A 12139-nucleotide genomic window follows, 5' to 3' on the forward strand; every position below is an offset into this window, starting at 1 on the left:
CTCCAATACAACAATGACTATACTTCAGGAAAAACTTCATCAACTATAAGGCAACGGGATGCCCTTGAAAGACACTGTTTCATGTTTATTTTTGCTTTTGCATGGAACAGAGAAAGGAATGTCATGTAAACCTGAAATATTAAGATGTTGGAAAAAGATTTGTAGCTTGGGTTGAGGATGTTGTTGTTGAGTGCCTTGCCGAGCTGTCTTGTTAGCTTGTAGACATTTCATTAGCCAGCTAGGCAACAACAGTGCAACTTCAATGTTGGTGATCTGCATTGTTTGTCTTTTATATGTCCTGTGATTAGTCTGTTTGTGTGTTTGTATGGGTTTCTATTGGTTACTGATTATATACCGTAGACGGGCTTGGCCTAGAATAGTGACATTGGTCCAGTCGAGTTGATGTGCTTCGCTGTCAGAGTGTATAGATACAAGGGAAAGTTGACCATCACTGTTTACAGCCAGTTGGTGTTCATGTACCCTTGTTGATCGCTTCCTGCCGGTCTGTCCAATATAATGCTTGTTGCAGTTGGTGCATGGAATTTTGTATATGCTATTCTTTCACTGCGTCATCAGTAGGGAGTCTTTTATTCTTGATAGACATTGGCGTAGTGTGGCTGTAAGTTAATGTGCTACTGTGACGTCAAATATCTATACATTGTGACAGCGAAGCACATCAATTCAACTGGACCAGTGTCCAAGCCCATAAAGAACAAGCCCGAGAATTCTTAGAGGCTTTGTCCTCCACACAGAATTCTATCAGCAAGCACATTGAAATGAACCCAGCTTGCATCCCACTTCAGTGACAAATCGTCAGTCTAGAGCCAAGAGCCAATTCACACCTGATGACACACATCAATCAATGAGGACAATGTTAATCCTACATAATGGTCAACTAACACAGCCTGGACAACAGTGATCACCTAATCGGATTTTAATGAACTAATCACCGATTATATAATCAGTAACCAATAGAACTGGCAGATATACCCACACACACACAAACGGACTAATCACAGGACACATAAAAGACAATGTAGATCACCAATATTTCATTTGAAGATGCACTGATGATATTGTCTAGCTGGGTAATGAAATGTCTGCAAGCTAACAAGCCAGCTCAGTGAGCCACTCAACAACATATTATCAGTTTCTTAAGTAACTTTCAGGTTGCTATGCAATTCTGTAGAATATACATTCAAAACGATGGAGAAAAAAACAGGAAAAAATGTTCTTTGATTTCCAGTCCAGATTTGTCTTTCATGTCGGTCTTTGTTTTCTTCAGACTGGAGTTGCTTGCTTGGTCGTCGTACTTTGCAGTCCCTCAGCCGGCACTTAAAGGACACATGTAAGATGTGCGGTATTTCTGCAGCTGATTCTCCAAGCATCCTTAGTGCTTGCTTGGTTGCGATGGAGCCACAGGGATCGTTTGTGATCATGCCTGGTAAGGATTGTTCAGAATGTATTAAAATAAGAATGCATTGTTAATGATCAGTTTGCAGATGTTAAGTGGTGTATAAGTGATGTTGCTGTAATTTTATTTAGGTATGATTTGTGATTAACCTGCTGAAGAATCTAAATAGAACCTGTCCTTTCATCTTGGGTCTTTTTATTTTGTAGGCTTTGGTGTTGTCTCTTTAGGGAGTATAAGGTTAAACCTGACTACAGAAGTGATGAGGGTAATTATAGATTGCAGGGATTGGTGAGTGTTCAATATGGAAACAGACAGTCTTGGTCTTTTGGAGGGTTGTTGGCAAGATCACTGGAGCAAATAGCACTGATTTAAAAAGAGATTAAAGATCAACTTTGTCTCACAAACATCAAAACATAGAGTGACGTGTCATTTCTTTCAGTGATTAATCCAGACCAAGGGCATGTTTGGAGCAGTCTACAAGCGTTGCCCTGCTTTCAGCACCAACATAAACATGACCACAACTTCCTAACCCCAACAGTACACGTTTGGAATGTTGGAAGGGACTGGAGCACCGGAGGAAGCCTGTACAGTTATGAGGAGAACAGTATTGTTGCAGGAATTCCTTTGGTAGTATTCTAAGCATAACATCTTCAGCTGCTTTAGTAATGACCTTCCATCCTCTGGTGTAGAACGGTGGTGTTTGCTAATGATTACACAATATTTAATTCTATTTATAAGTCTGAAAATGAAGCAGTCTCTGCCTACATGCAACGAGACCTAAACATTTCAAGTCTGAGATGTTAAGCAGCAAGTAACATTCATGCCACTGCAGTGATGGTCAATGGCTATCTCTAAAACTTGAGTGTTTTGCCACCCATCCATTATTTGCATCGAGAATACCGTTACGGACTCTCTTCCCATCAAGATCATGTGTGTCATTATTGATCAGAGATTCGTCTGGACAATAATAGGACTTGTGGACATCAGTGCAAATCAGAGGAGAATTATTTTGTGGTGAATGTCTTCCCAACACAGTGCAAAGGCTTTCATCCATTTGCAAGTCACAAGTCAGAAGTGTAATAAAATATTTCTTTCTTTCTTGGAAGAGGGCAGCTCAAAAAAATGCCCAAAATGTTTTCATTGCTCGAGTGGGACAAGTTTAAAGGTGATGTGAGGGGCAAGTTATTTACACAAATTGATACCTGCTTGGAATAAGTTCCCAGTGGAAGCAGAAGTTTGGAGTTTAAGGTCTTTTAGATAGGCACATGAATATGGAGGGATATGGATGATACATAGCAGGAGGACTTGTGTTGGCATCAAGACCGGCACAACTCCATCCAGGAGAAAGCAGTCCACTGAATTGATATTCTCTTCACCACTCTAAATTTTCAGTGAACTTCATCACTGCTGCACTGTGTACTGTTTATAAAACGCACTACAGTTAGTCTGTCCTATTCTCAAGTATTGCAGCCTCTGCCTCGAGGACAAGAGCAGTTGTACTAAGATGCACTGAAAAGCTTGTCTTGCATACTGTTCATACAGTATGCTGAAGCAGAACAAGGTAAAACAATTAAAGAATGCAGAATAAAGTGTAACAGCTACAGAGAAAGTGCATTGCAAGTAAACAGTAAGATGCAAACTTATACGAGGTAGATTATGAGGTGAAAAGTCCATCTTAATGTACTAGGGAACCATTCAGTAGTTTTGTGATAGTGAGGTAAAAGTTGTACTTAAGACTCGATTGCATTTGCATCTATCCCTACAAGTGATTTCTCATCCTGACTGGGGAATGGTCCTTCAAAGTTGTTGGGCCTAAATCCATTAGAAAGGAATTGGAAAGATGTTCGAGATTAAGAAGGATTGAACTTCCAAAGATCTGGCACAGCCAAACACCTTTGTACAATTACCAAATTTTGCAGTTGGAATATGTCTGCAGGGTAGTTAATCCAATGTATTGTTGCTCAAGTTAATCAATTACAGGTTTAAGGTAATAAGAAGCTGAGAGGGCAACTTTTCCACCCAGAGAGGGGCAAATGTATGGAATGAACTGCAGAGAAAGTGGCTGAGGCTGATACATTAACAACATTTAAAAAGGCACTAGGACATGTACATGGGCAGGAAAGGTCTACAGGGATATGGGTCAAACCCAAGAAAATGAAACTCACTGAGATGGGAATCTTGGTCAACACGGGCCATTTGGGCTGAAGGACCTGTGTCCATGCCCTGTGTGTGTAGAGAGAGAGAGAGAGATAGCTACATCTCCCTCAGCATTATTAGATTATTGATGGAAGTATGACTGCATTAATAGTGCATAAATAATCCATGGATACAGTTGGATAAATTTCTTCATTTCTGAGCGATTGTATTTCCATATGTCCTGCTTCTATGTGTTTGTTTGGATCAATTATAGAGTGGCACTAAAGCAACTGAGTGAATAACAGGAGGTTCCTGTGACCACACTCCTGTTAAGGAGTGAGAATATGAAAGAGCCAAGAGTCTAAATTTATTATGTACTATAAATAGATATGTTTGAGAAATAGCTAGTATTATAGAACACAGCTTGTTGTCAAAACATTTCAATATTGTTTCCCAAATTAATTTTTGAAATGCAGTGACTATTAATGGAATCGACCTTTATAATTATCTGGGATGCTGGGATTGACCTGACTGGCAGTTTTTTTGATGGTTAGGGATGAACGTTGACCAGAGTACAAGGAGATTTCACTACTCTTTCAAATGACACCACAGAATTTTGAAAGTTATTTATGGTACATTAACTTGAGTGCATAATTTGCTAGTTGTTGTATTTTTAGCCTGGGTAATTAAAACCAGCAGTTCAAGAAGTATTTCAAGTCTGAGAGGTAAGTATATTGCAAATCTCTGCAAGCTATCAGGAAATCACATTTTTCTTTTTTGAAGTACTGTTATGAATCAAATGAATTAATTCATTCCATTGAAAAGGTGAAAGATAATTAGAACTGAAGGTCAGTTCTTATCCTGAAGCCATTAGGAATAATGTTACTAACTGCTGAAACTTAACAGGAAACTTTCTAAATGTTAATCTAAGAAACTACGGATGTTTTCTGTTTCTGTAGACTCTGTGTCCGTGGGATCCGTGTTTGGCCGTGGCACATCTCTCAACATGCAGACATCACAGCTGAGCACACCGCAGGATACGTCGTGCACACATATTCTGGTGTTCCCCACTTCGGCAATGGTGCAGGTGCAAACTGGGAACTACGAAATAAATGTCGGTTAGTGCTGCCTGTCTGTGCATTAGCAGGTCTTTTGTTTAATTGGCCTGTAATTTCTCGTTCTTGTTTTTGTTTTGTTGGCTTATGTTTTGTATCTTTTCGATTGGGTGGTAGCTTGATTGATCAGTCAGTTGCTTTAAAAATGAAAATTAGGGTAGGTTTTTTGTTTTTAAATGATTCATTAACCTAATTGGTAACAGAGCTGAATAAATTCAGGAAACCCCTGGATTCAGAGCCTGATTCTTGTTATCTCATCTAGGGTAATTGTAGGCATGCTATACAAGGTATGGGGTGAAAAAGAACAGAACAAGATACTGCTGGTGCTAGAATCTGAAGCAACAAACAACCTGCAACCTGCAGTGGGTTGAGCAGCATGAAGTGAAGGAATTGTTGATGTTTCAAGTCAGAATGTCCTAATGCAGGCTTTTGATTCAAAAAGTTCAAGATTTCTCTCCCATAGATACTGCCTAACCCTCTGAATTTCCCTGGAGGATTGTTTGTTTCTCCAGAACTCTTGTTAAGTTCATTACCATTGGTTAGAAGCTCTTGAAGATCAGCTAGATTTCTTTTCTTACTAGCAGTATGCGTGAGTTCAGGTTGTGTGATTTTTCTGGTGTACACAACTGAAGAGTAATAGTTACACAGGAGTGAATATTGTACACATCACTGAAAATCTATAGTGAGTATCATAACAGGGAAAACCTTTAATGTTAAGCATTAAACACACCAGGCCATAGTTGTACTCCTCAGATGAAGCAGAGTGTGTTATTTCAGTCTAACATGGGATAAGTATAAAATAACGGTCACTTTTTCTAAAGTTCAGAGATTCTACAGGTGCTGGAAATCTTGAGCAATATATACAAAGTGCTGGAGGAACTCAGGTCAGGCAGCATCTATGAGACGGCAGGCTGGTGTGCTGATTAGCACAATGCAGGTGATCAGAGCTCAATTCCTGATGCTCCCTGTAAGGAGTTTGTATATTCTCCGTTTCCTTCGGTTGCTCCGGTTTCCTGCCACTGTCCAAAGAACTACTGGTTAATTGGTCATTGGAAATGGTCCCATGGTAAGGCTAGGGTGAAATTGGGAGTTGCTGGGCGGTGTGGCTCGAAGCGTCAGAAGGGTCTGTTCCACACTGTATCCCTATAAATAAACAAATAAGCAGGGAATAAACAGTCGATATTTACATAAGGCATAGGAGCAGAATTAGGCCATTTGGCCCATCAAGTCTGCTTTGCCTTTCAATCATGATGGATCCTTATTTCTCAGCCCTGGCCTTCTCCCTGTAACCTTTGATACTGTGGCCAATCAAGAACCTGTCAATCTCTGCCTTAAATACACCCAATGACCTGGCCTCCACAGTTGCCTGTGGTAACAAATTCCACAGATTTACCACCCTCTGGCTAAAGAAAATTCGCTGCATCTGTTTTAAATGGATGCCCCTTGGTTTTGAGGCTGTGCCCTCTTCTCCCAGACTCCTCCCCCCCCCCCCCCCCCCCCAACCATAGGAAGCATCTTTTAAACATCCTTTCCACCTCTACTTTGGTCTTGGCCTTTCTTCATTCGAAAGGTTTCAATAAAATCCCCCCTCATCTTTCTAAATTCCAGTGAGTACAGGCCTAGAGCCATACAGGTTTCCACATGAGGGTTACCTCATATGGTAACCCTTTCTTTCATTCCTGGAATCATCCTTGTGAACCTCCTCTGAACCCTCTCCAGTGCCAGCACATCTTTTAGAAAAAGGAACCCAAAATACTCGAGGTGTATACTGTTCATAATACTTGAGGTGAGGCCTCACTAATGCTTTATAAAACTTCAGAATCACATCTCAGCTTTTGTATTTTGATCTCTTGAAATGAATGTTAACATTGCACTTGCCTTCCTCACCATCAATTCAGTCTGCAAGCTAACTCTTAGGGTGTTCTGTACAAGGACTCCCCAATCCTTTTGTATCTCAGGTGTTTGGATTTTATTCCCGTTTAGAAAATAGTCTGCATGTTTTGTTTTCTACCAATGTGCATGATCAATTTTCCAACATTGTATTTCATCTGCCACTTTCTTGCCCATTCTGCTAATCTGTCTTTCTATAGCCTTCCTGTTTCCTCAACACTATCTGCCCTTACACCAATCTTCGTGTCATCTGCAAACTTGGCAATAAAGCTATCTATTTCATCATCTAAATCATTGATATACAACATAAAAGTGGTCCAAACACCAACCCCTGTGGAACATCACTGGCAGCCAAGCAGAAAAGGATCCTTTTATTCCCACTCACTGCCTTTTACCAATCAGCCCTTGCTAGTAACTTTCCTGTAATACCATGGGCTCTTAACTTGGTAAGCAGCCTCATATGTGACACCTTGTCAGAGGCCTTCTGAAAATCCAGATATACAACATCCCCTTTATCCTATTTGTAATCTCCTTAAGGAATTCCAACAGATTTGTCAGGCAAAAATTTCCCTTAAGGAAGCCATGCTGATTTTTGTGTCGCCAAGTACTCCATAAGCTCATCCTTAACAATTGACTCTAATATCTTCCCACCCACTGAGGTCAGGCTAACTGGTTGTATAATATCCTTTCTGCTGCCTCCCTCTTCTTTTCAAGAGTGGAGTGACATTTGCAATTTTCCAGTCCTCTGGAACCATGTCAGAGTTCAATGATTTTTGAAAGATCAATACTAATGCCTCTGCAATCTCTACCGCTACCTTTCAGAGCCCTAGTGTACAGTTCATCTGGTCCAGGTGACTTATGTACCCTTAGGTCTTTCAGCTTTTTGAGTACCTTCTCCCTTGTGATAGTAACTGCGCTCACTTCTCTTCTGTCACACCCTTCAACACCTGACACACTGCTAATCTCTTCCACAGTGAGGACTGATGGAAAATACTGATTTAGTTCATCTGCTATCTGCTTGTCCCATTATTATTTTGCCGGTCTCATTTTCTATTGGTCTTGTATCTACTCTGATTTCTTATTAATACTTGGAAAAGTTTTTCCTGCTCCACCTTGATATTGTTTGCTAGCTTGCTTTCATAATTCATCGTTTTCTTCCTAGTGATTCTTTTAGTTGCTTTCTTTAGGTTTTTAAAATCTTCCCAATCCTCTACCTTCCTGTTAATTTTTGCTTTGTTATATGCCTCCTCCTTTGCTTTTACATTAGCATTGACTCTCCTTGTCAGCCACGGTAGTACTATTTTGCCATTTAATTCTTTGTTTTGGGAATACATCTATCCTGTACCTTCCTCATTTTTCCCAGAAACTCGAGCCAGTTTTTTCTCTGCCAGCATCTCCTTCCAATTTCCAGTTTCGGGCTGAGACCCTTCATCAGGACTCTTTAGAAGGAATCAGTTTTTTTTTTCCTGTAGGCACACTCTCCCAGCTCAAAGGACTTGGAACTTTCAGTGAATTGACTTGCTAAGTTTACTTCAGCATTTTGTGTGGATTGCTGTTTCTAATGCCAAGAATCCAGAGTGATTGATTAATTCACTGACTTGTAAACTTTCTCTTATGGTTACTCAAATTCAGTAATGGAGAAAAACAGGAAATTCTGGAAAAAAAATTCAGGTCAAGCAGCGTATGTGGATAGGGAACTAGTAAATGTTTTAGATTGATGCTGTTTGTCAGAATTCTGAACAGGAGTTCTTTGACCTGCAAAATTAACTTTCTCTTTTCACAGCTGCTTCCTGACCTGAACATTTTGGGGGGTTTTGTTTTTGGGTTTGCAGTCTTTTTTAAATTTTCATTCAAGTTTGGTTGGTCTCACAAGGAATTGTGGGCTGACAGCACTAGAAGTGGCTGAGGGTGAATGATGGGAGTGGGCTGCAGAGCAGTGGAAGACCAGTTCCTTGGTCTAATACGGTGTTGATTGCCATGTTAGAAGGGGAAATTTTGTTTTTGAAAAATTATGTTCTGCTTTTCTTATGATTTCATTTTGTTTTTCAGAGGAATTTGGTATTTTTGAATTATTGGACCCAGATGATGATCTAATAATAAACTTGCCAGCATCTCCACCCACACCACCGGCACATTCACCAGGCTCTCATTATCCACATGGTGGTGATACTAGCAAGGTAATGTATGTCGTGTTGGCATCAGTAATCCTTCCTTGTTGTTATTTCCCTGCAATACTTCAGTAAATCACTTACCAATTTACAGAAAATAAATTGATGAACCTTGATGGACAAACCAATAATAAGTAATTTTTTTTACTAACTCAAAGTGGAAACACTTTGTACTTTTTGTGGACGAGTAACTTTCTAGCCTCAATTCTAACTTTGCAAATGTGACCTTGTGCCCTTTGCCCTGTTATAAACAAGGTTATGTTGCTAAACTGGATACAGAATAATATCCTGGGATGGCATGGTAACGTAGCTGTTAGCATAATGCACTTGTAGCACCAGTAACTTAGTTTCAATTCTGCGGCTGTATGAAAGGCGTTTGTAATGTGGGAAGAAACCAAGTGGTCACAAGGAGAATATACAAAGACTTTGGTCACATGGGTGTAATTGGGTGGCGCGGGCTCATTGAGCCGGAAGGGTCTGTTACCCTACTGTGTATCTACAATTAAAAATACCTCCCAGAGTTTCAGCAGGATTCCTTGCTGTGGTCTCAAATTCCTTATGTGTACCTCACTGCTCTGTTTGTCCTTGTTTTCTGTGCATCCATGATATGCCCTGACATTTATCACAATACCAGAGCATTGTAACAGCTGCCAAACCCTAGCATGACTAAATTACCTTGGGCAGATATTGTGTATTAACTGGCAATCTCTGGGCTTGATATGTTACCAAGGAGGTGTTGGAAATCTGCCAAAATATAAACTTTTCCATACAGAGTATTTTGTATTAAAAACCTGTTTGTTTTTCTTCTGTGTTTTTAAAAAAAAAATTAAAACTCTTGCTGGAAAACTCTGCAGCACTTTTATACCAATTGACTTTTCACAGTGACTTATTTTCTGATTTGTTTTCTTCAAAACTTAACTGCAGAAGAAGCTATCTTTGTTTCCAGCTGAAATGCAGTTATCCATTAAATATCAATTATTTTCATTCTATTTAAGATGTTTTAATTTGTGGAACAGAGTAATAAGATGATAGGAGAGGGTTTAGGACAAAGTTATGCCCAAGAAAGCATCTAGTTAGTAGAAGAAATAAAGTATGTGTTTCATTTATACTCATTTGTTCAGTAATTTCTTGAACACCCACCCTCTCTACCACTGGTACACCTTGGCTTAAGTGGGCACTATTCATTAAATGTGTTATTGAGACTTCTTGACAGAAGCTTTTACCTAGAAGGATGAAGAGCAGGAAGTGCATGACAACAAGTGTCTCCAACTCCCCACCTCTTACATCCCACCACGGATGTGAATGTTTCACTCTTTACCATGTAGTCAGAACCCTCAAAGATGGGTGTGCTCCATCACAGGCCACAGTGGTTCTAGAAAATGGCCAAAACCATTTTCTGAAGAGAAACCTAAACTGAGCCATCTGGCCTTTGAAGGTACCAGGCACACGTTAACTTCCCCCTTGCCAAAGGTTATGTTGAAATGAAATGATTATTCCATTTGATATCAGGAAAGATGGGGCTTTGAAACGCTATAGGTGGATGGGCTCAGTTACACATTTGCAATTATTGTAATCGCCGTTTTTCTTTGACTGTTTTAGGGACAGTGCACAGACCGTCAGGAATCTCACGATGAGGTAACCATTCTGCAGCAGCCCCTGGCCCTCGGATATTTTGTCTCGACAGCTAAGGCTGGGCCACTTCCTGATTGGTTTTGGTCGGCCTGCCCTCAAGCACAGAATCAATGTCCACTTTTTCTCAAGGTAAGTCAAGTGTCTATTTGTTTTTTAGCAAAACCTGTAGAGCCTGAAAATCATTCAGCGTACCTGTGTAGGAAATGGCAAATGCACTTTACCAATTGCTCAGTCAATGCTCGCTCTTTGTTGTGTAGAATTTTTGAAGAATCTAGCTCGTTAATTTTTAAGCTGAGTTTGTTTTCTAACATTTGATCCCGGGTTTTGCTGGGTGTGGGCTTTTCCACTTGGGTGGGGGGGGGGGAACACTTCTGCTGATAATTTAGTGCACTTAACTAATTTTGTTTTTCATTTCCTCAATGCTTACCATTCAAAAATATTTGGAACAAAATCTGATAAAATATTCCAGCTCTGGCCTTGGAGAATTGCCACCATAGTGGTGTCATATGCGAAGCTCAGTTTTTCCCAAGTTCCAGTTGCTGCTGTTTATTTTCCCCAACATCTATGGCAAATGTTGGAGGGAGGGCACCCTGCTTTTACTGTAACCAACATGTACAACAGGCTGGAGGAACTCAGCAGGTCGGGCAGCATCGTTGGAAATGAGCAGTCAACGTTTTGGGCTGAGACCCTTCGTCACCTGTCCCTACACAGCCCTCCACTACTTTTACTGTAACCATTCTGTTGGCAGAAGATTCAAGATTGTTTGTTTTTTTCCCCAGTACATAAGTGTAAAGGTGAACAAAATAATTGTTACTCTGGATGCAATGCAGTACAGAAAATCACAATGAAATAAAGAACACAAAAAACATGATAAATATAAATATAAATAAAATTTTATGTCCATTAAATGATGCTAGGCACAAGAGTGTCTATACATAAGGTGTCTGGAAATGATAAAAGTGGTGGGGGTCCTTGTGCTATTTATTTATTTTATTAATACTTCTAATTAAGTTTGGGGCAAGTAATGAGTGAAAGTAAAATTTTGCTGATATCTAATTTGATGACTTCAGAATCAATTAACGTGTAACTTTGTGCAAGGAAGTTGAAGCTGCCAATAGGTGCTGCCATCTGGTGTTAAGGATGGTACTACAATAATATGTTGAGGTGGTCTCAAACAGATGCAGATACTGGAATCTGGAGCAACTAACAACTTACTGCAGGGACTTAGTAAGTTGAGTGCCATTAATGGGAGGAAATAAACTGTTGATGTCTTTGGCCAAAACCTTGCATCAGATATCAGGGTTATGACCTGAAACATCGTCAGTTCCCTTCCTCCCACAGATGCTGCTCGACCCATTGAGTTTGACCCACAATCCAGCAGATTGTATGTTACTTCTGTATATTCCTCTAAATGGGTTTAAATTTTTTTTTTTTTTGTTTTCAGGCCTCCTTGCACCTTCATGTGCCTTCAGTACATTCAGATGAATTGCTCCATAGTAAGCACTCCCACCCCCTTGACTCAAACCAAACCTCTGATGTGCTCAGGTAAGGAATACTACATTATTCTGAAATTATGTTAAAATTAAATTTGCAACATTGGTGTTTGTTCAGATCCTTTTGTGCATCCAGATATTTTGTAATTGAATTGTAATTTCACACAAATGCCCTTTAATGTGGATTGTATATGATAATTAATTGGGAGTCACAGACTTGCAATGAAACCTTCATCGAAAACACCACTTGTCCATATCCCTGGTGTCATTTTATGGGCGCCACAGTAGTGT

The 12139-nt window shown here is 39.9% G+C and overlaps 1 protein-coding gene across 2 annotated transcripts in view; it reads left to right on the forward strand.

Moving 5' to 3' along the window:
• med13a (mediator complex subunit 13a) overlaps window positions 1–12139 on the forward strand; it is a 192705-nt gene that overhangs the window by 176759 nt on the left and 3807 nt on the right. For both annotated transcript variants that reach the window (XM_059973634.1, XM_059973636.1), the window contains exons 26-30: window positions 1286–1444; window positions 4510–4668; window positions 8605–8732; window positions 10323–10484; window positions 11800–11900. In XM_059973634.1, coding sequence (XP_059829617.1) covers window positions 1286–1444; window positions 4510–4668; window positions 8605–8732; window positions 10323–10484; window positions 11800–11900 — 709 coding nt within the window. The remainder of the gene's footprint in view (window positions 1–1285; window positions 1445–4509; window positions 4669–8604; window positions 8733–10322; window positions 10485–11799; window positions 11901–12139) is intronic.

This window comes from Hypanus sabinus, chromosome 6, assembly GCF_030144855.1.
Source record: "Hypanus sabinus isolate sHypSab1 chromosome 6, sHypSab1.hap1, whole genome shotgun sequence".
Taxonomy (NCBI): domain Eukaryota; kingdom Metazoa; phylum Chordata; class Chondrichthyes; order Myliobatiformes; family Dasyatidae; genus Hypanus; species Hypanus sabinus.